Source organism: Triplophysa rosa, linkage group LG17 (genome assembly GCF_024868665.1).
Source record: "Triplophysa rosa linkage group LG17, Trosa_1v2, whole genome shotgun sequence".
Lineage (NCBI taxonomy): Eukaryota > Metazoa > Chordata > Actinopteri > Cypriniformes > Nemacheilidae > Triplophysa > Triplophysa rosa.
Window position 1 is genome coordinate 16290673 of NC_079906.1, and position 27515 is coordinate 16318187.

At 39.1% G+C, this 27515-nt stretch overlaps 1 protein-coding gene across 1 annotated transcript in view; it reads right to left on the reverse strand.

The window, feature by feature from the left end:
• The window catches only part of notch2 (notch receptor 2), a 39959-nt gene extending 12444 nt beyond the window's left edge, over positions 1 to 27515 (reverse strand). Inside the window, 10 exon segments of the mRNA XM_057355973.1 lie at positions 156 to 269; positions 472 to 585; positions 1157 to 1342; positions 1847 to 2002; positions 2244 to 2477; positions 2895 to 3017; positions 3564 to 3905; positions 4567 to 4832; positions 17319 to 17400; positions 26933 to 27515. Of these exon segments, the coding sequence (XP_057211956.1) occupies positions 156 to 269; positions 472 to 585; positions 1157 to 1342; positions 1847 to 2002; positions 2244 to 2477; positions 2895 to 3017; positions 3564 to 3905; positions 4567 to 4832; positions 17319 to 17400; positions 26933 to 27005 (1690 nt within the window). The 5' untranslated portion in view covers positions 27006 to 27515.

Sequence of the window (27515 nt, forward strand, 5' to 3'; positions counted from 1 at the left end):
ACAAAGAATTACAGAATTTTTTAGGGGTGAACTATTCCATGAATTATTAAAGTAATTTGTTCATTTGTTATGTTAACACGGTTACACTCAACAATGTTTTACTTAATTATTTTTATGACAGTTTAAAACAGCAGTGTAAAAGTTAATAACACCACCTTCAGCACATTCACACTCATAGCCGTTGGGTCGGTCGAGACACTTGGCCCCATTATGGCAAGGAGTGCTGGCACATTCGTCAATGTCAATCTGACACATTTCCCCAGTGAAACCTGTGGTCACACACACATTTACAATCAGAATGAACAGTATCTGCATTGACATCACATTAGACATCCTGGTTGATGGTAGTCTGAATGACTACCGAAGAGGATGTCATCACATATCCACACACAATTATGCAGCGCTTCACAGCATCTGCATGTTGCAGCAGTAATGAATTCATCTTTCAGCATGGGTCAATTTTATGCTCACCCTGAGGACACTCGCAGACGAATCGGCTGACCTGGTCCAGACATTTGCCATTATTAAGACAAGGCGAGCTGGCACACTCATTAATGTCAATCTCACAGTGAACTCCCTCAAAGCCTATGAATGGGAAACACACACATACAGTCAGTAAATGAATGAGGGGACGCTGAGCCAAATCAGTGTCATCATACGTCTGATTACAGTGTGTGTGTGTGCTGGTATTCATCACTGTGTGGGGACCAGAGAGAAATACCAGTAGATTTTGACCTTGTGGGGACATTTTTCAGGTCCCCATGAGGGAAACATCTTATAAATCATACAGAATAATATTTATTGAAAATTAAAAAACACAGAAAGGTTTGTGTGATTATTAGGTTTAGGTGTTGGGTTAGGGGATATAATATATCATAAGCCTGGTATAAATGTGTGTATATATGTATATATGTGTGTGTGTATATATGTGTGTGTGTGTGTGTGTGTTCATGTTTGTATATCCCGGTGGGGACCTAAACCTGAATACACACCAACACATGGGGACTCGTGTCACTCGTGTGACCTCAATTTTGGTCCCCGCGGGCAAAAAAGCTAATAAATTGTACAGAACAATATTTTTTACAAATCTAAAAATGCAAAAAGTGTTCTATGATCTTTAGGTTTAGGGTTAGGGATAGAGCGCGTGCGTAACTACCTGCCATACAGATGCAGGTGTAATCTCCTATCTGGTCCAAGCAGGTGGCGTCATTCAGGCAAGGATAGGAGATACATTCGTTGATGTCTGTCTCACAGCGGGGGCCCGTGTAGCCCGGAGCACAATTACAGGTGAACGAGCCATCTGTATTCATACATGAGCCACCATGCTCACATGGGTTTGGCCCTGATCGACAGCAAATTAAACAAAGTCAGAAAAATGGGCATCAGGGCTACAAATGCTTAAAATCTTCACATACATAGTTCCACATACTGTACATAACACTTTGCATAGATGACTCGCAACTGATTTTATTGCCATCTATAAGATATTAAAAAGATCTGAGCTAGAATTTTCTTATTTTGTTTTTTATTGAATACGGTTGTTTCAAAATTGTATGTCTTGTGTTTTCATTTCTTGCCTCCACTTTCTTGAATTTAAGTTGCACTCTAAATTTTTATTATCTCATCAATGGAAGATATGTAATGCTCCTTTAGAATTTGACTAAAATGATCTTAGGAAGCAGTAGGTTTTAGACAAATTAACACTGTAGATGAGATCATATCTAACCATAACAGTAATGCATGCAAGCATACATTATATATTGCGTATGCAGGACAGGAAGAAAATAAGAGAAAAATAAAAGCAGAGAGAGATGAGGAAAGTTGTAAGGGTTTCCAGTGGTCTTACCGATGACACACTCGTTAATGTCGTCGGCACACGTGCTGCCCTTGTAACCCGAGGGGCAGTTACAGTTAAACTTGCCATTGACCGGGTTTGTGTCGCACTGAGCTCCCATCTTGCAAGGGTTACTGGTGCAGGCATCATCGATGTGACACAGCAAACCTTTAATTATCAAAACAATTGCAATGGTTACTACACTGTCATATCTGGTTTAATATGCGTTGTGTGTAGTATCAGGGATATTCATTTAGATTTCTCCAAAAAGTATACTACTGTATAAAACTGTCCATACTGATGAAACCAGTAATATTTATTATTGACATACAATTATTATTGATTATCAACTATTATAGCATCACACCGTGCGTGGTGAAGTAGATCCCCTTCAGCTTTTATTACTCACCAGTTTTGCCAGGAGGGCAGCTGCAGACGAAAGACGCAACACGATCAATGCAGGTGGATCCAGCGGTGCAGGGTGCCGCGGCACAGTCATCGATGTTCTCAGAGCAGTCGGGACCGCTCCAGCCGTTCACACACACGCAATTGTAGCCGTTCAGTGTGTTACTGCATGTTCCTCCATTCTGACAGGCGTTGGGCTGTAGCCTGCATTCATCCACGTCATTGGTGCAAAACTGACCTGAGATCACAATGGTCCAGATTTCAACACTTTTTTTTTCGTTAGTTTTTTTTTGGCGTTTTTGCCTTTATTTGTACAGAACAGTGAGAGCAAGTGACAGGAAGCGAAGTGGGAGAGAGAACAGGTTGGGATCGGGAAAAGGCCACAAGACAAGAACCCTGGTCGCTCGAAGCGCAAACCACACCACATGTCGTAGCATGTGCCCACGAGGCTATCAGCTCAGACAGATTTCCATTTTAATGGAGAGTCTATTATTACAAGCAATTTGTTGGTTTCATTAAAATAAACTGTATGGCTCAATACAACAATTTACAAATTTATGTAAGTGAGTCTTTTTATCGATGGAAATTAGAATGAAAAGACACAAAATCACTAAAATGCAACACAGATGAGAAAAGACCTCCAACGTTTCCATACCAGTCCATTCAGGTGGGCATTGGCAATTGTACGTGTTTACTCCATCCATGCAAGTAGCTCCATTCTGACACCGGTGATTTGGACAATCATCAATGTTCACCTCACAGTTTGTTCCATTAAAACCTGATCGAAGATAAATAATGAAGAAAATTATATCAAACTTGCTTTTAATTCTACTCATTAGCTGGTATCAGTGTCATAAAGAAGCTCCGTCTCACTGTGGCATTATTAAAATGTAATTGCTCAACTTTAGAGAGCAAACATTTCTCACGGCTCGGGTTCTCTGCCTGAGGTCTGAGACTGGTTTTGGCCTGTTGCTGTGTTGTGCCAGCACATCTATCTTTAAACACTACACTCTTAAAGATTCTTTAAAGTCTCTCTGTGTGTTTAAACCCCAAACAAATACAGATACAACCAGCGTCTCGGATGAAGAAAACAGAAAACAGCTAAATGCTTTAGTCTGAGATAAAAACAAATTCACCCAAAATTTTAAATCTCTCATAATTTTCTCACCCTCGTGCCATCCCAGCTGTATATCAATATCACTTCAATTTAAGTTCAGCTGAAGAATAGTTTTTATATAAAAATGACTTCTGATCTAAGTAACAAGAACAATCTAGTTTCTGCTCCAATTTTGCAGATTTTCCTGTTTACTCTTATGGAACCAACCTGGAAGGCAGTGGCATACGTAAGTTGTGTCAGTCATCTGCCGGCATGTGCCACCATTGAGGCAGGGTGATGGAGAGCAGGGTATGTAAACTAACTCGCAGTGGCGGCCCGTAAAACCGGGCGGGCAGTTACACTGATATGACCCAGGGGTGTTCACACACAAGCCTTCATTCTTGCAGGGAGAGGGGGACAAGGCACACTCATCTGTGTCATTAAGGCAACGGGGGCCATGGTAACCAGGGGGACAGGTACAGGAGAATTCCCGGTTTGGGAGAGCTTGGCAGGCACCCCCGTTGGCACACGGGCTGGACAGACAAGTGTCCTCATGTTCACAATGTTGACCTGGAAGGACAACGGAAAAACAATATTTACTCTTGAACAGCCAAGATTCATATTCATACATGTCATTACTTTTCATTATTTGTTCAATACTTGGATTACAATCACTATATAGACATGGATAATGTTGGCATAAATTATTGCCACTGCATGATTCTCTAATGTCGACAAGTTTGACTGTGAATCACAAATAGTTTATTTGGCTTAGACTTTGTGTTTGTGTTTAACTGTTGATTTTTGTCCCGCCTGTTTACGCATTTACACAAACTATGTCATCCTTATATCAATCAGTTACATATATTTACAAAGACATAACTGACTGTTTACATTGACATTTCACATTTTGAGAAAGAGGCACATGTTGCGCTCACGTGAGGTGCTCACATGTTCATGCGCTCACCACACATGTGATTCTGCATATTAGCATTTTAAAGCTGCCGCTGGCCATTTAAGAAGCAATATTAGCTAAAGCTAAATGTTTTATATCTGATTACAGAAAAACTGCTTGTGATTCAAAATCAAATAGTGAGATGCCCCCATAGACAGCATTATAGGTCATCTTAGGCATGTTCCAAAGTATGAATCCTAAAAAATAAAATCTAGTTAGAAAGCACACGAGTATGCTACGCAGCCAGAGAGATAAAGTGAGGGAGAGAGAACTGACCTGTCCATCCACGGGCACAGCGGCATTTGTACTTGTCGTTGGGAAGGAGCGAGCACGTCCCCCCATTGCTGCAGGGGTTGTTAGGGTAGCAGGCGGAGTTTTTCTGGATCTCGCAGTGGGGGCCGATGAAGCCCAGAGGACAAACGCAGCTGGGGCTTCCAGGAACTCCAGACAAACTCACAGTGCACTCTCCTCCATTCAGACAATACCACACGTGACACGGGTCTCTGTGCTGGCAGTACTCACCTAAGAAACCAGGAGAGCACCTGAAACACACACAGAAAAAGAGCATGACTTTTGCTTAATAAAAAAGCCACAAATGGACATTTGCATATACAAATCAAAGTGTGTGTTAATGTTTTAACAACTAATCATTAAGAATAACTGCGAATTCATTTGTTTTTATTCGACTGACAATCCTAACAGAAATCTTCACTCTCGTCTTCTCTTTAAACCTTTCAGAAATATTCTTTTCTGTTACGTTGTGAACCAATGTGCCAATGAATTCAATTGCTTTTTGTTAAAGACACATTTCAAAATCATTCTGCCTTTTCAACACAAGTCCACTCAAATTTCAGATATTTCTGTCTGACTATTTTCTCTTGAAAACATTTCACATGACAAAAGGTAAGTGGGTTCTATAGACCATTAAGTCAGATGGGATTTGATGGCAAAACGAGGACAGAATTATGGCAATACCAGATGCTAAATCATACAGAATGTGTATGTGTAAAATGTGTAAATGTGTAAAATGATGCATGTCATGAGACAGTTTGACACATTTCTCACTGCAGATCTCCGGAGTCTCAGCACTTGACTAGAGCTCTCGAAAAGGAAATTACATGATTGCAAAATAAGATTGAAGAAAAAAGCATGCCCACACTTCCCCCATTCGTCTCTATTTCTCTGACCTTTTGAGACTTCCCCAAAAGACTGTATGAATAAGACAAACCTAATGAGAAGGCTACGAATCAGTCAAGTTTAAGTAATTGTAATAGTACATTTAGATGTATATGAAAACAATAGTAGTCTACAGTATATCCCTTGGTGAGGAGGCCTGTTTGGGTGTGTGTACGAATATACAACGGCCGGCTGCCATGCAGGTGCCGGCCTCCCAGAGGACGGTCAGGTAACAGAGATGAGGGACAAAAAAACCTCCTTTGACAATGTCTGTGCTTGTGTGTTTAGTCCCGCCCGTATGACCATGTGAATGCACCTACTTGAGATTCTAAACAACCAGTTTCTCAAAGCGTGTCGTACACAGAACACACACATTCTCCTGTCGTAACAGGTGAGAAGTTACAGTCTTAGCTCACGCTTGGAAATTTTTATGCCACACACACAAGGAACAAAAAATAACTTTTTTGCCACACATGCCAATGTGGGTGAATTAAAAGAAAGGCAATAAAACCGTATTTCGCATTTAATCGAAAACATTTTTGACCCACACTTACATGTACACAATAGCCCTTTTCTCCTATGCATTTTCCTATATTCATCCTGTCATGTGCATATTATTGAAATACTACATGCAAACATGCATCCTCCAAGCATTCAAATGAGTGAGCGTGTCGTAAACTAGCAGTCTTAGTCTGACCACCCCGCACGAGTGTGATCTGGCCCCGTTTCCAGCTGTGTGTGTGTGAGCTCTGGGGAAAGAACACACCCACAGCGACCCTCTGGTCACAAGATCACAGCAGCGCTGACAATAAAACAACAACAAACACGCTTAAACTCTGCGCAAGCAAACAGCCTGGGCTCAGGGGAGCGAGCCTCTTTCAGATTGACTTACAACTGCTCTGTCACTTTATACTATTCAAAGACATGTTTCTTTCTTTATCTCCACTTGAATTCACCAGGTAAACCTGAGTAGACCACCTTTTCTTTTCTCCAGGATTCCAAAGCATTTGCATTTTACATGCAACAGATTGAATTAACTTTTAGCAGAATAATTTTTTGTTAAATTACTGAATCGGCTGCACCATACAACATTATAATAAAATGTCACAATGGGATAACAAATGGTATCTTTTACTCTGGACTTCAGTGCTTTGTATGATTATATTCTTTGTTTAGGCTATATTACAATTTTGTTTGAATAAAAAATACCTGCGTTGTACATGCGTTGACCCTATGCTACAGTACGTTTTAGCGTCACATTTGCTTAACTTGGCTGTTAAACTCATTTTCTCCAAAAACACTCCAACTGCTAATACAGATTCTTAGCGTAAAAATGTTTATACTTATCGTTTATCTTATTATCACGTGGCAAAAATATAAATTCCCTCCCCCCAGTGTGATGATGATTTACACACACATCACACACAGATTTTAAACACACAATGACAAAATGACTAAACTCTGCAGCTAAACTCATCTATAGATTCCTTTGTTATTCTTACTGCATTTTTCTCTCTCTTTCTCTCCATCTCGTTCTCGCTCTTTTGCTCGGGGTGTCAGATTTCTACAGATGGTTCATATTAGCGTGCCCCCCATCCCCCCCCCCCTCTATCTGGCTCACTGACCTCTTCATGTGCTATACACGGGGCCTGGGGTGAGTGGGTGGGGGGAAAGCTCTTTCTAGTTCATATTTTTACTAGACACCTCATCAGGAACTTGATTTCTGGCCACTCACTTAGTCGTACAAAACGTCACCTCTGAGTTTTTACCCCACCCCCAAAACCACAGTACTGAGATTATCTACCACTCACCAGCCGAGGGTCTAGTTAGTTTCACAAGAAGTTGGCAAAATGTGACATTTTACATCGTGCACAAAGGGCAACTAAACATAGCTTTTTGCTAATTCTACTGTCCTTGTTCACTTTATTTTAGAGAGTCCGACGTATTTATAGAAGCAGTCACCCTCCCTACTTCTGCTCTCTAATCCATCCATCTTCAGATTTCTCAAATTTTTGCTGGAGAGGCGAACAACCGCTGAAAAAAAACACAGAGGGAAAAAAGAGCAGAGGAAAGGGGGAGGGGGACAAAACGATAGAGTAACATAGGAAAGAAAGAAAGAAAGAAAGAAAGAAAGAAAGAAAGAAAGAAAGAAAGAAAGAAAGAAAGAAAGAAAGAAAGAAAGAAAGAAAGAAAGAAAGAAAGGAGAAGAGAGAAACAGAAAAAGAGAGAAAGAGATGAACAGAGCAGAGAAGGGTGGAGTACTGTAGGCTAAAGTGTTGTGGTCAAACTTAGCGTGGCTTTGAGTACATATGTGCTATAAATCTGATCTGAAAACAGCATGTCTCACTAAAGGGAGGGTTCTCCACTCTTTACTCTTTCTTAATATACGCTTCCTCCCTATGCCTCTCTCCGTGACGCTTTCAAATATCTTTTCTTTTCACTCAGTTACTCTACCATTTTCCTCTGTGCGTTGATGAAAAGATTCATTGTGCCGGTGTAAAGTCTGCACAAAAAAAAAACTGAACAAATCCTAAACTGAAATTTATTTCAAGTTTTAATGTCCTACCTTGGCACTTCAGGGCATGGAACTTCATAAACATAATTATTTGTAACGTGTATCATAAACAACAATGTAATGTTACAAAAACAAAGACCTTTCCTGTTGGTGCAAACACATTTAAAAAAGCTTAAAGGAGTAGTTCACCTTCAAAATGAAAATTCTGTCATCGTTTACACGCCCTCTTATCATTTCAAACCTGTTTGACTTTCTTTCTTCTGCAGAACACAAAAGAAGATATTTTGAAAAATGTTGGTAACAGAACAGCACAGCCCCCCATTCACTTCTACTGTAACCAATGCAAGTAAATGGAGGGCTGTTAACAACATTCTTCAAAATATCTTCTTTTGTGTTCTGCAGAAGAAAGAAAGTCAAGAGGGTGAGTAAATGATTTGGAAGGTGAACTACTCCTTTAAGCAAAACAAAAGGCAAACATTTACAAATCGGTTAGGAATGAACTGATTCATCACACTGAATGGCATTAATAAACAAAAGTTTGAAAGAGACAGTTTGAATTCCAAAATGTTTTCGGATCTTGTTACAGAAAGAAAACATTTTACTGGATTCCACTAAATCAAGATGATTATCTGAAATTATCCATGGGGTCTTTGTTCTAGATAACAGGAAAGGTGGTCTTTATATATCCCCTGGGGTCAACAACACGCCCATGTCCACAACTATGGCTTTTCCAAAAAGAGCGGGACTAACCACAATTTGTTTAACAGATGGAAACATTTATTGTGACGATTTTAGAAAATCATGTTACCTCCTGACGTGTGATCTTTTTCAAACAAGGCGCAGCATTTGCAAAGATTTTCATCCTTATTGATTTGTTTGATGAGCTGCTACAAAGAATGCAAATGGTTGGCTTGTATTTCGATATCAGCAAACACCACCAACACTGCTGTAGTTTAATGGAATGCTAACAAGCACTAACTTCCCAAATAGATAGTTGGTAAATTACTTGCAATTTACCAAACGGCTCTCATTCCAAGAGCCCCCCGGTCTTTTAACTGTAGGGCCGATTCCCTTCAAGCAACCATGGATTAAGCACCTTTCTCAGGAACACAATGCTGATAAGGTCCCTGTTCAGGATTGAATCAGTCACCTTTGTGTCTGCATCCTACAACTGTAATAATCACCTCCACCCTAGTGTGACACTTAGGAAAAGGAATGCAAGGTTAAAAAAAATCACAACAAAACTATGCCCTGTAACCTAAAACCATTTGTGTGTCATTGATTGTTCTCAAAATCACGTCACCTTTCTGTCACTCAACTCCACTTGTCAGCATGGTGTGTCGTGGGTTTAAGGCCTGGTTGCCACATTTCCCACTACTGTGTGAAGCCTCCGGCGATAGGAAACGTTTGTGAGAATTTGTGCGAGTGTTTTCAACAGACTCCGGTTCATCTTGACGTGGGACGGCCCCTTCAGGCCCGTAGCAGTTATTGACAAGCCTCGCACAGGTTAGCTGGCAAGGATGAGTAATTTTCTTTCATGATGAACTGTTTTGTACAAGTGTGTGGTTTAGCAAATTCAACACACACACATTTTCACCTACACCGATGCCTCGAAGTACAGGGAGTCAGGGACTATCCTAAATGAGCTATAGCAGCTAGTTTATCTTTGTAGCTGCCAAAACATAATTTGAAAAAAAATGACATAAAGCAAGTATGCGTGAGTATTAAAGAAGGATGGAGAGATTGAAGACTGTAGTAGGGCTGGGCGATGTGACGATGTTATCGTATATCGCCAATGTCTCGCAAATATCCCGATGTCGATTACAACAGACAGATACCAGACGATAATTGATAATAATGGAATATACGCATTATAACATTACCATGCGATGTAGGCTTTAGCGTGAACGTTAATGTTCATATGCCCAGGCAGTCAGTAACAGTGACAGAATTTTGGAAACGCTGTTTTGTTCGGTCAGTTGAATGAGCTGCTGTTTTCTGCCGGTCGCTGCACAGAAAGACCAAGAGAAAGACGAGCTGCGTCGGCAAAGCAAAACCTCACGCTCGCGGGGCTGTACCGGTGTTCGAATTGTCGTAACCTGTCAGATTTTCCTACCGCAGGGCAAACCTTAATATAATCTAAACCACATCTACAAAATAAACAGGTAGGATGATTTTACAATGCAAAATACCCTGTCAGATAGTCCTACCATCTTAAAATAAACACATAAAATTAATTTACCCAATCAAATTGTGCTATATTATATTAGGTATTAAATAATATGTAGAATGACTTAACAATGAAAATACACTATCATATTCCCGTAGCAGCATAAAATAAACAGGTAGGGTGATTTTATAGCGCAAAAAAATGACGTAACATTGATGTGCGAATGCCTGGTAGGATAATCTGACGGGTAGGATGAAATTTCAGGACACCTGCAACACTTTTCTACTGCATAAAAGCAATGGTTTATCTACGCGCTTTACCTGATGAAAGAAGTCACTGCAACACTGGTTTGTGCGCGTGGAGCGCCTGTGTGTGTGTGTGTGCGTGCGTGTGCGTGCGTGTGTGTGCGTGCGTGCGTGCGTGCGTGTGTGTGCGTGCGTGTGTGTGTGCACGCATGCCTGCGTGCGTGTTTGTTTGAAACTTGGCTGGTCCGGAACGAATTCCCTGCCGGTCCGTATCCGCAAATTGATCGTCTGCTCAACGTTGCATGAAGTCAAACACACCCGATATTATCGGATATCGCGATGATTTTAAAGTTGATTATCGATCATATTTTTTAAACACATCGCCCAGCCCTAGACTGTAGTAATTATTATTAGCTTGTATAAAACAACAAATATGTTCATCTGATGTTTGGCCAAAAGCCTGAAGTTGCATCAAACTTCAATATATCATCTAGGGATGTAACGATTCTCTCAGCTCAGGATGCGATTCACAATACTGATATCATTCACGATTTATTTTTACAAAATGAGACAAATTAGAAATGAACAACTGCCCTTTTATTGTCTCTAAAATGCTGCAAATTTCTTTGTAAAATATAAATCTCTTTTATGTCAAATAACAAAACTAAACTCAAATTTAAAGACAAATTCCAAATCAAATAAAAATAATTTTTTTTTACAATTTTTTTTACATTTAATAAATATCAGCATATCCACGTTTTCCAAGTTTTCAGTAAACACAGCGGCCCCTGCTGTTCAAAACATGTATTGCGATTCAAATAACATCTCAACCGGCTTGAATCGTCACATTTTATAATCGATTTTCAACCAGCTCGCGGTGAATTGTTACAACCCTAATATCTTCACAAATATAACGAAACATGTCAAGAGCCAAAATTTGACAACATGCAAGGAGCTCGCTACTCAAAAGGCTCAAAAATCTGTCCAATCATGCTTAGTTTTAAATCCTGTTTTCAGTAAAAGATTTATTTTAGGAGTATCATTGTTTTGTGAAAAACCATTGTGTCTACGAGCGACCCTCACTAATACAGCTTCTGAGTTCCGCGTTTGTGTAAACGGTGCTTAAGTAAATCACGACTGCTGCTTGCCACTCTTCACACACAGTTGAGCTGTTGATTTAAGCCGGAGTGTTATCAACAGTACTGGCTACATGTCTCCTACCCTCTCTCTCTCTTTCGATCTCTCTCCCTTTTACGATTAGAGTTTCTGGTTGGCAGACTGAGGCCATCACACTTTGAATGTGGCTTTGAAACAAATCAGCTCAGCCTGCAGGCATACAGAGATGAAAAAGGAGTGAGGAAAGATGGGCATGAACAATAGAACATGTTAAAAGAAAGGGATGGTATGGCACGAAGATTAAAAAGGAAGAGAGAGAGAGAGAGAGAGAGAGCGAGGGGGGGGAGAGGGACAGAGAGAAACTATCACAATGAAAAAGCAAAAAAAAACTACATAAGAGATGATTGATGGATAGATGAGGCGAGATGTATTGACAGGGTAATCTCTCTCTACCTCATCTATCTCTTACCAGCAGGCAGGCACATCTCTGGTTTCACCCTCTTGAGCACTAAAAGACGTCTCTATACTGTTATGCTCTCCCCGCAGGCACATTCTACCTGTCAGATTAAACAAACGCCAAGCAGACTCTACTCTCTCTTCCGACTGAGGGGGGAGCAATGGGTGAAAGGGAGGGAAGGAAGTGAGGGGTAAAAATTAATAAGTTTGCACCCCTTACGCAGGCCAAAACAAAGAGATCTTGTTTGATGTGGGGGAGGGAAAATACGATTCTGGGCAAAGAAAAGCTATTCAATCCAGTCTTACTTCACTACACTCAAAACACATATACGCCACCAGCTACTCCCTTACTGCTAACTCACTCGGGCTGAATGCACGTTCATTTGCGAGCTGCGAAAGTCTGTAGTTGTGTCAGTTTCCGATTGTTCTGAATTGTTACAATGCCATTTAATAAAGTGCAGACATGACACACATTACACACCACTAAAAAAACAAGTTTTGATGTTTTGCATGTTTTGAAACTGTGGTTCTAGGAAGATGCTAAAGTGGAAATTCTGCAAGTTGCTTCCTCACGTGCTTCTATTTTTTATAAAACACAACTGCAACTGCAATGACACACATGTACATCTGAAACCAGAAACATATATCTACACACGACACACATAAGCACGCAAAAACTTTCAGGTAACACACAGCTTGGTTCTCACACCTTGGCTGGAGGCTTGCAGACACACCGGTCTGACCGCTCACACACACCCTGCTCTGCCAGCTTCTCTCACAGTTCTCTTCCTGTACTGAGCTCTCAGTGTCAGAGGGAAAAAACTGAAAAACACCTTGTTGACTTTGGTTCTCAGGTGTCACCTCACCTACACAGAATGTATTAGTAACTCCTGAGAGCACCTTGTGTCAGCCTGTTCCATTTTGAGACCGCACGCACACCCAGGCAGCCATTTCAGGTGGCTGAAAGAGTGTATTCTTCCAATCTCCGGCAAAGTCAGGCAGAGTTCTTGAACTTTAAGAGCATTCCAGCACTGTGCGTTCGAGCTGTGGAGACCCGAGAGCTGTCGGATCCGGCAGCAACCGGTGTTACAGTTTCTATCAGCTGTGTGGAATTTCAGAAAGTGGATGACTTCACTCAACCTTCTTGTTTAAGCTTATCTTTTTAAGACACCTTTCTTTCCTCCCTCCATTAGGAAATACAAATGAGATCTCTTCAATGTCAAAATTCTTTCTGCTACACTGAGATTAAATGTAGAGCGAATGAATGTGTTCTGTTCCTCAGCTATTTCTTCTGGATAAGATCAGGAAACAATTTGAGTCAGACCAAGACCTGGACTGGAATCAACAATCATATAACAATTGCTTAATTTGTTTCTTTTTTTTTGTCTTCCGAGTACCTAATAGGGATGGGCGATATGGCCCTAAAACTCTATCACGATAATTCCTGGTATTTGTTGCGATAACGATAAAAATTGCGATATAGCCATAACGCCATCCACCGCTGTTTTTTGCGTCAAGTGATAGTAGCTGCATGTAGTCTAGACCCTCAGAAAAACAAATATTATCAAAAAATAAAAATTACCCCAAATCAAACAGCTCCTAAAATATACCTACAGTATTTTTGTAAATATAAAATATAATAGTGAGATTCGACTTCAAAAGGTTGTAGTAAAGAAAAGTTAAATCTAAAGCTCAATAAACACATCATGTCATACCTAAAACTGTATCATTTCTATTGTTGGGTGGTTTCAATCACTCTCTTGAACTGTGTGAACCTTCTCTTCTCACAGCAACATACACTGAATCTGTCTATGACTCGCGCTACAGAAAGAGAACAGAAAAATGCGGATAAAAGAAATCTAATTAAATAATCCATGCTTTTATACGCTCATAAACATATTTAAAATAACGTAATACAAACTCGCATTTGTACTGTATGTAAACAGGCAGCAGTGCTGTGCGCGCTGTGTCGCTATGAAAGCACATGTGGGCGCGAGCTGCGCACGGGACGCTCCGTTCATGCTGTATATAACAGGCAAGAAATCGTATTAAACAATTTGCGCACGCGCTCATAACATCTAACGAATGTTTAAATAAATACTTTTAGCCAAACTAAATGTTGTGGTGTAACTTATTATGACTATCAACGAATACTTAACAAACGAATTAAATAAAACGAAAGTGAAACTAAACATTAACTCGGATGCATCTACAGTGCCAACCTAAACGAGATTTAGAGCTTTAGTGCAAACTCTTTCTCAGCTTCACGTCCGCCCTCCGCTATACCCGTTTTCGCTTCACATATGAGCTGTGAATGGGTCTCACAAAGAAATACGTCATCGACTAGAATTTATCGTTTATATCGCGGGAAGACTAATTCCTATCGTGTGGGGAATTTCTACCGGTATATCACAAACGATATAATATCGCCCATCCCTACTACCTAAATGCTTAAGTTTAATACTGTGGAAACAATTAGTTCAAATCTGATACAACTGAACCTCCTCTTCACTGCACGTACACTATGATCTTAAATTGAAACAACCCCACAGTATAACAGAGATAAGTATGAGTATGAGCAATAAGTGTTATAAATCCTGAAATATAAAGAGTTTAATCTTACTCGTCTTTGTAAATCAGAACGGGTGCTAAAGGTCTAAGCATGTGACTCACTTTCTTTCCTTGTAATTTGTGTTGCGAAAAACACAGAAAAGCCAATGTTGCAACGTTTGGTTGCAAATTACCAGAATTAAGAAACAATTTCCTAGAAGCTGAGGAATTCTACAGATATCACAAATAATTTCAGAATATTTTTTATCTTAAACGTGATGCTGAGGTTAGCTATTTGTGCATTCCTGTCCTGATTCACAGAACGTCCTTGTGGTTTCAATTTCTCTGTTATTTCAGGATGCCGTGTTTCGAGATGCAGTGGTATGGATGTCCTTACTGTAACCCAAACCCACAGTGCACAAGATACATTTCAAGGTAAAAAAGACAAGAGGAATTTGTAAAATATGTTTCAATGTCTGTAGATTGTAGGAAGAGGATTCCTTCAGTACTGAGAAAACTGACTCTCTGTGTTTCACAGGCCTTTGAAGTGTAACATGATAGGTTTGTAACCAAGAGTTTATTTTGGGCATTGTGATAAATGTAACCTTCAATCATACATCAGAAAAAGCACAATTACAAGCTGGGATGTGCCACAAGTAGTGTTCAACAGGGAAACTTGTGTGTGTGTTCAACTCTGGAACCACAAGAATTGGATGCATTTTACAGTTTTTCCATTCCAGCTGCTACTGCTCTTTTTTGAATATGCTTTGCATAGTTTTTCCTACACTCAGAGCCGGTTTTAAATGCACCGCACACACATAAAAAGCAATCATTGAACCTTTACTTCTCAATGCATTGTGGGAGCAAAAGATATTTGGCAATATGCAACTCAGTAATATTTGGAAATCAAGGTATATACAGGAATCATGACCTCATCGCCACTTCAAGTTAACCGGTTACATTGCGAACACTTTAACTTTACATTTGCTATATACTGATTGTAAAATAGCACAACTAAACAGTCTTAGTTTGTGATAACTCCTTATTAATGCAACATAATTCAGAAGGGTGGGAACGAAGCACAAGAGATTTAATTGAGTGACTACCCCAATGAAAGGTTTATTAGAAAGTAGGGGTTGAACGACCTCCGATTTTTTTAAGTCGACTATTATGTGATAAAAGTCCTGTCAACTAGTAACTCAAATAAGAGCTAGGGAATGTTTATAACCGGATATGATGGGTGTGGGCAGTAAGACACTCCTGTGTGCATGCGGGCTGCGGGAGAATGGCGGGACTTCCGCAAAATAGCCTCTAAATATATTAGAGATGCAATTTTCTTGGACAATTTCGGTTTCCGATTTTATTATAAGTGAAACCTGCAAATTCCAATTTTTGGTATATATAAAACCATATTTACTTTCTTCAATGCACATTTTTTCGTAATAACACACAAGACAAATTATTGAACATTACAATTGGTGCACCTCTAAAATACTGTATATAGTATCTAAATACAAATAAACTGTTGTTCATCTATTCCACAAGAGCAACAACAACTAAACTAAAATAAAACTATTTTGAAGTGCGAGGTCGGTGGTAGCAGGGCAAAGCAGTAAAAGAGCAGCAGGTGGATCTCTACAGTAGCCTAACGTTACTTCAGATATGAAATGTGTGTACAGACCAAACTTCCCTGACATTTACAAGTCAACTGAAAGTGTCACATGCACTAATAGATGAAAAAACAGAAAAATGTGTTGAGTTTGTTTGTGACGGTTTGTTTGTGCACGTTACAAAACAGGCTGTTCTGTGTGGATGATGCTGCGCAGTGTCAGATATTGTGTGTGCTAACATTAATGCTACCTCAAGGGGCAGGACTGCTAATGTCATTCAGCACTTACACAATAATAAAAGACAATACTGTATATAAGATAATACATATACTGTATTATTAGTTTATATTTTTACTTATTTATTTAAAGATTGTCTAGTAAGTTAACAGACAGTGTTTAAGTGCAATCAACATGTTTATCATTTGTTTATTACAGTGACTCTACATTATCAAATTAATGAGTGTGGTAAAGCCACAGTTTAGTTTTATATTTATGTAATCTGCACTTTAGTTTCAGAAATGAATGACTTTCATGTTACACCAAGCTTATTTGTCAGTGCTTTATGTCATGATAATTATTACATGTTTACATGGCTAGAAATTTTACAAATCATTCAATATATAGTATGATTGAGGTAATAAAAATATGTCAATCATTTCATGCATCAACTAATATGATTTTAAGCCTGGCCTATAGTTTATGGTTAATCTATCATGGTTGGTTACCATGATTTATTGATATTCTTTATTAAATAATACAGAAGATAAGGTGCTTAAAAAAATCGAAATCGTTCAGCCCTAAAATGGACCTCTCACTACATTCGCCTACACAATGATTGAATTCAGGCAAACTTTAGCATATGACCTCTTTGGCCAAAAATATGAAAAGATGATACACAATTTAATACCTTGAAAAAGGGCATTTAAGACTTTTTAATACTTTTTAAGGGCCTTAATTTTCTCTAAATTGATTTATCAACTTTTAATACTTTTTAAGACCCTGCGGACACCCTGGAAATTAGAGACCTAATTTCATTATTTCTGTGGAGAAATTAAATTAGGCAACGCAGCGTTGTGAAAAACATCCTCCCTGCTGGACTGTTCCAGTTCCCCTTGAGGGCTTTCTCTCATCAAGTTTTTTTGAGGAGATTCAGACTCGGTGGAATTTAACTCTTAGCCGCCTTGTCTTACCTGCAGTAGCCTGTTCCATTGTGGAAGGTGACACAGGTAGCATTGTTCACACAAGGCTTCATAGGATCCACACACTGCAAAGCTGTGAAGGAATATGAAGACAAGGACAAGATTAGGACTGCCCCAGTTGAGACAACATCAGTGACTTTTATACAACATTACTCATGTATAGTACCAAACAATATTGAGTTAATACTACTTATGGCCAGTGGTGGACAGTAACGAAGTAAATTTACCTGAGTACTGAACTTAAGTACACTTTTTGAGTATCTGTACTTTACTTGAGTATTATTTTTTCTGAGTACTTGTACTTTAACTTTACTACATTTGAAAGACAAATATCATACTTTTTACTCCACTACATTTATAAAAAGGTCCAAAAGTAGAAAATGGTTTCTATGCAGCGGGTTTTCCTGTGTGCGCAATTTATCTGGCTTGCGATCTGCCAGGACCTTTTACTGTTGCCAAGTATTTCAGTTTTTCTATGCTCGCCGTTTTCCGGCAAGCTTTGAATGGCCATTTGGCAGTTTTTTAACGGAAATCTGGCAACTCTGGGATCTTCCCCGCTAAACTAATGTAAACGTAGGCGCTGCTACACCATTGATAGTGCTCTAAAAAGACAAATAGAACATTAAAAGACGAAAAAGGCACATGTTAAAGTGTGGTGTAATCATCTGTGGGTTACGATCAGTCAAAGATCATAGAAACATTGTCATGAAAATGATCGGCATAACGGCTAAACGGTAAATAAGCATCACATACACCTTGAGCTACACGTGCGTGTTAACTTCTGATCTGCTGCTATATCATTTAAAGCGATTTGGAGAATGAATGATGTTTTTACTGAAGTAACTATAGTTGAAGTATTCCTGTTGAAATAAAAACAATAGAACCCTGCCCAAAATACAACATAAAATGTAATGGATTTAATGGTTATAATGGGACTTGTATTATGGATACTTGTTGTCTAGTTGTTTGTGATGTATTCTATTGATGGGATGGTAAATCCTATTGGAATAAAACCCAAAACACACTACAAAGAGGAATTTAATTTAAAAATCTCATTCTAATTCAAAAATTCATTGTTTTTTCAGCAGGGATGGTATTTGCAGTAAAACCACAGTATCAACATATTTACCATTTTCTATATATGGGAACCATACTCCAATTAATAATCTTTAGTAAAACCACAGCAACTAAACACATAATGAACATAGTTCATTATACTAGCTATAGTTTACAGTATGTTTGTAGTTAAATTATGGTGATACAAATGGTAATAAATCCAACAAACACATGGCTTCTACACTTTACTATTTACAAGAACCTTATTACTTACTGGTAAATTGCTGCTAAAACTGGTAAAGGGAATATACAAAATAAAAGAACACTGCTCATAAATACATAGGCCTAGGGGGCTAATGAGGATAATTAGGCTAAATGATCATACAGGATTATATCTAAACTAAACATATATGTGCTAAACATATAAAGCTCTTAAAGGAGTTGCTCACTGCAAAATTTTCCCCCATTGACTTTCCATAGTAGGAATAAAAATACCATGGAAAGTCAATGGGGGCAAATTTTGAAGTGAACTAATCCTTTAATACAACTGATACTGTGAACTACTCAGTGTGTTCAGTAGGTTGCTTCAGAGGCATAAGGTATACGACAATAAAACAATGCACAACTGACATAAAGGAAATTTACTTTTAATACTTAAGTACGTTTAAAAGCATGTACTTCTGTACTTTTACTTAAGTAAGAATCTGTCTTTACAACTTTTACTTGTAGTGGAGTAATATTTGACCAGTAGTATCTGTACTTTCACTCAAGTAAGGAAGTTGTGTACTTCGTCCACCTCTGCTTATGGCTGATAACCAATATAATTGGCGATAATTAGAATTAGGGCTGTTACTATCAATTATTTTGATAAATCAAGTAATCTGATGATTATTTTGTTGATTAAACGATTTATCGAATAATCAAGATGCAAGTGAACACAAGGCTCAACGCTAAGGTTTTTTGCTACAGGCCCAGTTGGGTTTATATTTTTTTACATTTTCACTGGAACCACTACAAAAAATAAAAAATAGTAATTTCTTAGCTGCATATATTTATATGTCTGTTTTTTTTTTAGGAGGAACTACTTCATTTAATTATTTGTATAGTGTTCTTTTGCAAAACACATAGTTTCAAAGCAGTTTCACAGAGTGTAGTAGAAAGTAAACTATGCATGTGAGACTACAGTACACATCTTGATACTTCTTTTAGACACTTATTTCATAGCAAGCACAGTCAGTGTGATAAAATCATGTGCTGTTTCATATTTGCATTGTGCTTTTGGAAAACACTCAGAAATTTGCTAATCATATTTATTTAGCTGTTACTTAAGAACACAAGTGACAATGTGGTATTCATAGATTTTGAGTAAGTCCTACCGCTCTTTACTTTCCATTAGAAACACTTTTACTGCTGCGGCCCTTTTGGTAAATGTGATTGTATTATGAGCGAGCAGCACATCAAAACTACATCACTCCAGTGCCACGGGCTTAAAAATATGTAAAAATGCATTTTGTTTCATGCAGCTATTAACACGGCACACTTTACTAATCGAGGGAGCGAGACAGAGACAAAGAGAGAGACTGAAGTAGTGCTACAGTAGTGTTGATTCACTTGTTCTTAAAAGTAATCATGATAGCTGCACTATAAATCCCTACTGTTTTGTTTTATACATACTTACATACAGACAAATAACTACTTTCCAAGTATGTATAATAAGAGAACTCATATAAGAGAACTCAAAATCAATCGATGACTACTAAGTTACCCGTTTAGTACTTCATGTGCAAAAAAGACACTTATGACTGATACCAAAATAATCACAATTAAAAGAACCAGTTAACTGTATTACAAGCACATTATTGAAAGTAAAATTTGCTTTTCAATTAAAAATGTCATACAGCTCTGAATGTTATTCTTCTGAGGTCACAAAGTGAAGGAAAAAAAGCCTTTGCAGACTTTAACCACAGCACTCTCTCCGATACAAACACTACAGGTGATGGTGCTGTCAGGGAAAGAGGTGAGAGACAGAGGCATGAAACAATAACCCCTCATAGTAGTGATGCACCATACAGTGAATTTAAAATGGAAAGTCCAAACAGATCAACAACTTTCACTCATTTCCTCTCAAAACACAGGAAGCATGTGGACGTCATAGAAGTCACAAAGAAACAAAGACGGCACAAAGAACACATAAGCCAAGCCCAACATTTTCAAGTCAAATCTTTAAACACATAGTCTATATATGTTCTCTGGTTTTGATGAATCTATAAAGCCGATTTCCTGACATCAGAAGCACATTTCTGAAATAAATAGAAGCAGGTTGTAGAGCACACTTCCCTCTGAGACACTGGGTGGCAGGTCATATGATTTCAAAGCAGTGCTGAGGAACACATTACTACAGCTCAAGACAGGAAGTGTATTGAGTGCTAATACTGACTTCCTGCACTCTGACCAGCGTGCAAGAGGTCTCAAAATATCACCGTGTGCAAGAGTAAGGCGAAAATGAGCACAGCCTGGGCACGAAGCCAACTGCTAAAGACAGCTTTACATTAATGCCCCAAAGCTCTTTAACTATGGGCCCTGCTACAGTTCTTTAAAAACACTTGGGTGTCTAACACAAAAAAAAACAGAATATGAGACTGAGATGACAAGTCTTCAGCACGGTGGAACATGACAACATTGTGTGATAAGGTCAAAACCTAATCTTGGTTTAATTAATCATAAAACTCAAAAGCACACCGCACCCCGATATAATACAAAATTACATAATGAACATGAACCACATAAGACCAGGATATGGGGGTTGAACGGTGGCATATGCAGTCTTGCCAAACAACTCCTGTATTTGAACTACGATTCTCCTCCAAAAAACTGTGGCGCTATCAAAACATTGCCGTGTTTATTTGAAAATCAGAGCAGATGGGGATGCAATCCTAAAAACTGTATAAAAATTTGGCAATGCAAAAGGGGGGATATTAATAAAATCATTTTTTTATATTAATGTATACAGTAATTATGTTCCATTGTTAAGAGTTATCCTTTTACTTGAGAATCAGTTGCAAAAATGCCAAATTAAGAACAACTTGATTCAATACCGTACAAAATCGTGAATACTTTCTAAAAGCACTGTATTAAGAGCGTCTTGCCAGGCATCTAATGCCCTGGGAGGTCAAAACCTGCAACAGAAAAAAGTGTTTGGCTGCACCCATCTATGGCAGGAGCCTGGGACTGTGGTGGGAAATATTTGGGAGAAGTGGGTAAGCTGAGTGTGAAATTGAGCTTTCACAGTGATTTAAGAGGCGAAAGGAGGGGAGCTGGAGTGCCTGAGATATAAGAGGGAAGAATAGAAGAGCAGGAGTCAAGTGTGCTCAAGAGATAGAGCAATAATGGAGGACAGAATGAGAGAAAGTAAAAGACAAGAGGGTTGGGACCAACTGGAATACTGAATGTGCATGCAAAAATAAAGATCTTTTAATGGTTCCTATACAAGAATCCCCTCCTTATCAAGACATGTAGAAAAGTAAAATTGTAATGAGTTTTCTTTTCAGAAAATTAATTGGATTTCATTATGGTCCATGTCACACCCAACCTATTATTTAACTGTAATAAACAATATAAAATATAAGAATATAAGCCCTTTTACAATACTAGTTGTACTAACAAGTTTCAGTACCTGTGTGTTGTCACCTCAGTTTAAATATCAATGATCAAGACAATAAAATATCGGTGTGGACCAAATACAGAAATGTATGATACAGTAATCTCTTTATGATATTTTATTGCGTTAGTTTTATTGAGTAAGTCTTGTATAGGCTATAACCACAGCTGTAAAGTAGTTATCTTTTTTGGGGGTTTACAACATGACAATCACAAATAACCATGAAGTAGTATCACCATACACTTTGGTATCGTGACAGCCTTACATGAAATCTTTCTTTTTTAAAAGTGTGGTCACATTTTCTCATGAGCAAACACGATGAAGAGAAAGCGACATAATATACTGTAGATGAGTGAGAGACTGAAGCGAAAGGTGAGTCATGCACGGAGGGAGGCTTGGCCTGACTGGTCTGACAAGCTCTCCACATGCTCTATCAAACCACCAAAGGTGGAGATCATTCAGGATTTTGGGACGGACTGTCATGAATTAACACTTATTCACTCCTAAAGCAGCTGTTCCCATTCAATTCCAGCCCTACCAAAAGCAAATTGCAAATCCTCTCACTTCTCAATTCTTCTTCACCCAAGAACATGTAAACGTGTGTTAAGGATCCAACAACTGTACAATCAGCTTAATCCAGCTGAAAGCCTGCACACCTGCTTCGTATATCTGTATTCATAGCCGAAAGTCAACATTAATAATTTCCCTGATCTATGATCATGCTTTATTCTACACCTAATGGGCAATAATATAAAAGAAGGGCAGAACTTCTAACACATATGGGCTGATGTACTGTTCTGTTTACTTAAGAGTTTTTTTTACAAGCAAACTAGAGCCACCTCTTTCACACAAATGAGAAATCCTGCTGTGATTGAACATTTTGTCCTTATTTTTCCACATTCATGAGTCCCAGGCTTTCCTTAAGGTGTGAAGAAGAGAAGTGACAAATTTGGAAAATGTGAGGAAAGGTGAAAACGAGATAAGAAAAACCTAATGAAAAAGAAGCAGGGGGTAATACGCAAAACAATAAGCGAAGCAATTCACACTTGTTTGTTAAATAAACGTTTTGCCTGTTAAACTTAATCTTTTCAGGAGAAGCAAATAACATTGATTTGTTAAACATGAACATCATCTCCTCTGCCCTTTTGTTAACACTTAAAGCACTTCTCAAATCCCATCTTTAATTCTCTCAAAACAGATGGAGGACAGACACAGAGATGTGGACGTAGTTAGACAGGGAGTGGCAAAATGGACAAACAATAAGATGGAGAATAGGAAAAGATGTAGGAAGTGATAAAAGGAGGCAAGCTGGATCGTGTGATGATGGGAGTAAGGGCTGATCCCCGTTGATGAGCACATGAAGGTGGGGAGCTCCAACTCGGAAGAGAGACTCCAGGGACCCGTAACACAATACACTTCACTTGAGTACCTCTCATTCTCTTAAAATTTGTTTTTCTTTACTGTCTGTATAGCCTGTGTTTCTCATTCTCCATATCGTTTTCTTTCAGATGGTGCTCTGAGCTCAGCTCAAAAAGTGACTGTGACTCTTCCAGCCCCTAAAATCTATACAGCAGATTGATGACTCAATGTGTGTGTCTGTAGTGTGTACAAATCCACATCAGCACCCAAGTAATTACATTGTGCGTGTGTGTATTTTTTGGCACTGATCGTTTATCTGTATGTCCTAAAGCCAAATAAAACCTAAAAAGCAGTCCCATGACCTTTTATCCTCACAAAATGCTGGAATGAGATTAGGGACTCTCTAAACTATATTCACGGACTTATAAAAACAGTTTTGAACACAAAATCTGCCTTGAATTAGCTGGTAGGCTTTGCCGATTTTAGGAAATTAGTCTTGAATTCAAAAACCAGCTGTGATATAAAAGCACATCAAATACATACAATTTGATATCAGTCGCACATATATGCAAATCACATTAAACATATTTCGATCCATCTTTAACCAAACCCGCTGGAAATTATACAATAAAAATAAGGTCAACATCAAGGAGTTTCCAAATAAAATTTGTTTCTCTTAGTTTCAGATGGGATTCAGACGGCACTATAGCGTCAGAGCTTTTGTACAAGTGCAGCTGTCTCACAGCTGTAGTCCATGTTCCCTGCACGCCTGTTTGAAAGCACTGCCTCATCCCCGCGACCAAACCCAGAGCCCAAGGGAGTTCTGTGCTCGTGTGCGTCTCTCTTTCACTCTCTCTAGTGCTAATAGCTGCTGAGAGAGATGGGGAAGTAATTATGCGAGTCTGACGGGGCTGGGTTGAGTGGAAAGTACTCAAGAGTCAGAAGAGATTTGTCGGCATTGGCCCGCATCCATGCTGGACAGCAGAAGGAAGTTGTTCACGCTGAGTGAGGAAGTAACCCCATTTCCTGACATTTTTGTAAATACAACAAGTGCTCTCTATTCTGTTAAACGTTGACATGGCAACAAACGATAACCCCCCTGCCAAAGCCAATCTCTAATGAGACGCGCTCCTAAATGCATGCTGAATTGATAACACTAATGCGAAGGGTGGTTTTCAGCGGCGCTCATTAAATCCGTACGTCACGTGAGGCTGAAGAGCACCATGGTAGTTTAATGATAGACTGCGTCTAGTTTGGGAGGAAACCTTGCTAATTATGAGGAGCAAAAACAACATTCCGAAGAAAGTTTCTCAGACAAACCCTCAGAGCTGGCTGTGTACAAAGCCATCAGACAGAAAACTTTCACTTCTTAACCCCAGTCCCTATTACGTGCAAATGGGTTTTAAATGTCACAAGGAGATTTAATTCATATTACTACATCAATGGCACAAAGAAGGAAATGAGGCTGTATGACATGGTAGTGTGCTCAGATCAGATCTGATCTGTAAAGTTTGTATGCACACTGCACAGCACACACACACACACTTGCACAGTGCATATGGTTGTGTTTGCACTGGTGACTTGGTGTATTAGCCTGAGGCAGGAATGCAGAATGACTTAATTCCCACTTCATTTTAACCTACTCTGCTGTGAAGCGTAAAGGTTTTTAATCCATGGATTTTAAAAGCTTGAGTATCTCACTATTTTCTGGCTTAGTGTTGGAGTTAAATCCAGTCCAGGTATGGAAATTGAATGTTTTATTGGGTCTACCGCTTTAGGGTTCCTTTATGCATGAAACCAAGCTCACTGATGCAGGCTACATACAGTATAATACTGACATAGTAAGAAATAGAATCACACTCACAAGGACATCACATAGAAACCATATATTAAATTATTTTAACATAACACAGACCATTGCCCAGTGACCCAGTCGAACCCTCCACCGCACCAGCTGGCTCGATGTGGGCATCTCAAAGATATGCACAACCGTAGGCCATTTCATAAGCAACCCGTTGTGTTCTAAGTGGGAGCTTGCCAAACATAAATCACATTTCACACCAGAGAGCAGGAGCGGGTCAGAACCACGCAGCTCGCAGGCGGAAACAATGGGCCAACTTCTCACAGCACGCGCTGCAACGGCTGATGTGAGCAAATACATGCAGCTGGTAGCAACCTACACAACTGGGGCAATGCGATGTCGTGTGCCAGCGAAGAAAGGAGGAATCAATCCCACCCCAAGGAGTGATATTCAATCCAGAGAAACAAGAAACCTAATCTGTCAGACACAATGGGCAAGCTCAGCGTTGTGAAAATCAATGCATCCACAGGGAAATGTGTGTCTGTGTGTGTATAAGGGAGGAAGAGAGGGGGAGAGAGAGCAAATGAGAAAGGCAAGGGAGAGAGAGTGGAATGCGAAACACCAACAGTAACATTCCTATCGCTTCTTGCAGAGCCTGCAGTCATTTTATATTGTCTTGTTTTCTTTTGTAAGGCTCAATTTTGGAGGGAGCGGGTCTGACTAAAGCATGTGGAATAGGAGTCATATGTGACCTTATCCAAGTCTCTAATGCAACAACTGGCACCCTTTGTGTGTGAAACCTGCTGAGCTGCTCAGCATAAATAAACAGGCGTCAGATGGAAAACTCTTTGGCCCTGCTGAAACCATAGATGCAACCATTCTGTGTTTTGGGTTTTACGTTTGTCTTTCAACAAACATCGAAAAAACACGATTCTCTCACACACATACACAGCCCAAACAAATGGGGGGGAAAAAACTCCTCTTAAAAAAAACACAACTTAATTTTGATTACGTTTCATTTTCGCTCTGCTTCTCGAGTTGAAAACGTATTTCACTTTTTCCTCAATGGTCTATTGCTAGAAAGCTACACATGCTAAAAAGTCCATCATATTTCCCCTCAGCCGAGTCCATTTTGAATTCGTCTCTGCTGCTGAATACATCACATCTGGGCAGCGGTGCCAATGACAAAAGCAACACTCAAAACAAAATCTGAGGCAATTTAAAAGCTCATACATTATACACAAACCATATCGTTTATAGAAAAACACATTATTCAATTTTAAAAATGTAAAATATTTTCAAGCAGAGGTTTTTAGACCAGAACTCTGCTAACAAGGCTAACAAGTGACTAACGTTACAATTTCTATTACCAGTTTTACAGTAATACAAATACAATGGATATGGTTACTAACTTATAGTAAGACAATGATAAACCAGTGGTTACTATGGTTTGAATACGAATACCACACGCCATACCATTTTCGTAAGTATGTTTTCAGGCGAGTTTGCAACAAAGTTGCAACTGGCTCGTCAACTTACGTTCAACACAAAAGCAATAACATTTATCAGAAGCGCTATGATATCAAAGATGAGCTGTCACACGCCATTCGAGGCCGAGCAGAACTGAAACGTGACCACTGATGCTTCAGACATCCGCACAGATGCGCACTAACGGCGAATGATCTTTTAAACGAACAAAAAATTATTATTATATACTGTTAAAGTACTTACCATATGATAATTTAAGGCAGCAAATAACTAGGAGGATGACTTTGCCCGAAGAGACACCTGGTAATTGGCCCATATTTTTTGTAAAATCCACATAGAGTCGCCAGCGCGAGGCTGTGCTCCGTCTCAGGTTAAAGCGCAAGAATCTATAAATGATTCTCAAATTTAAGCGACAAAGAGTATAAAAGCGAACAACACTCGATTGATGAGATGTCTTTTATCCCGTCAGAATCTGTCGTTTGACCATATATATCCGTATATTTCTGTCTTCATTTGTTAGGGGGTTTTTTTCTTCGTCTAGCAGCGCGGTGATCAAACTTTCTGAACTTCTCTTCTTTTCGTCCCAGTCACTGGTCGCAGACAGAGTTGTTCATCCGCAAACGCTACGGGTGGATCTATATTTTACGCTGCCTCCATAAATTTAACAACGTATTTATTGTTTACTTACTACAAAAAACACATCTAACGTTAAAACAATTCACGTTGATATTTTGTACTAAGATTGCGTTTTAGATAAAAGGCTAGAAAATCTTCCAATACAGGTTCTTTAACTTTCCGTGGCGGAGGAATTTTCACTTATTCTCGA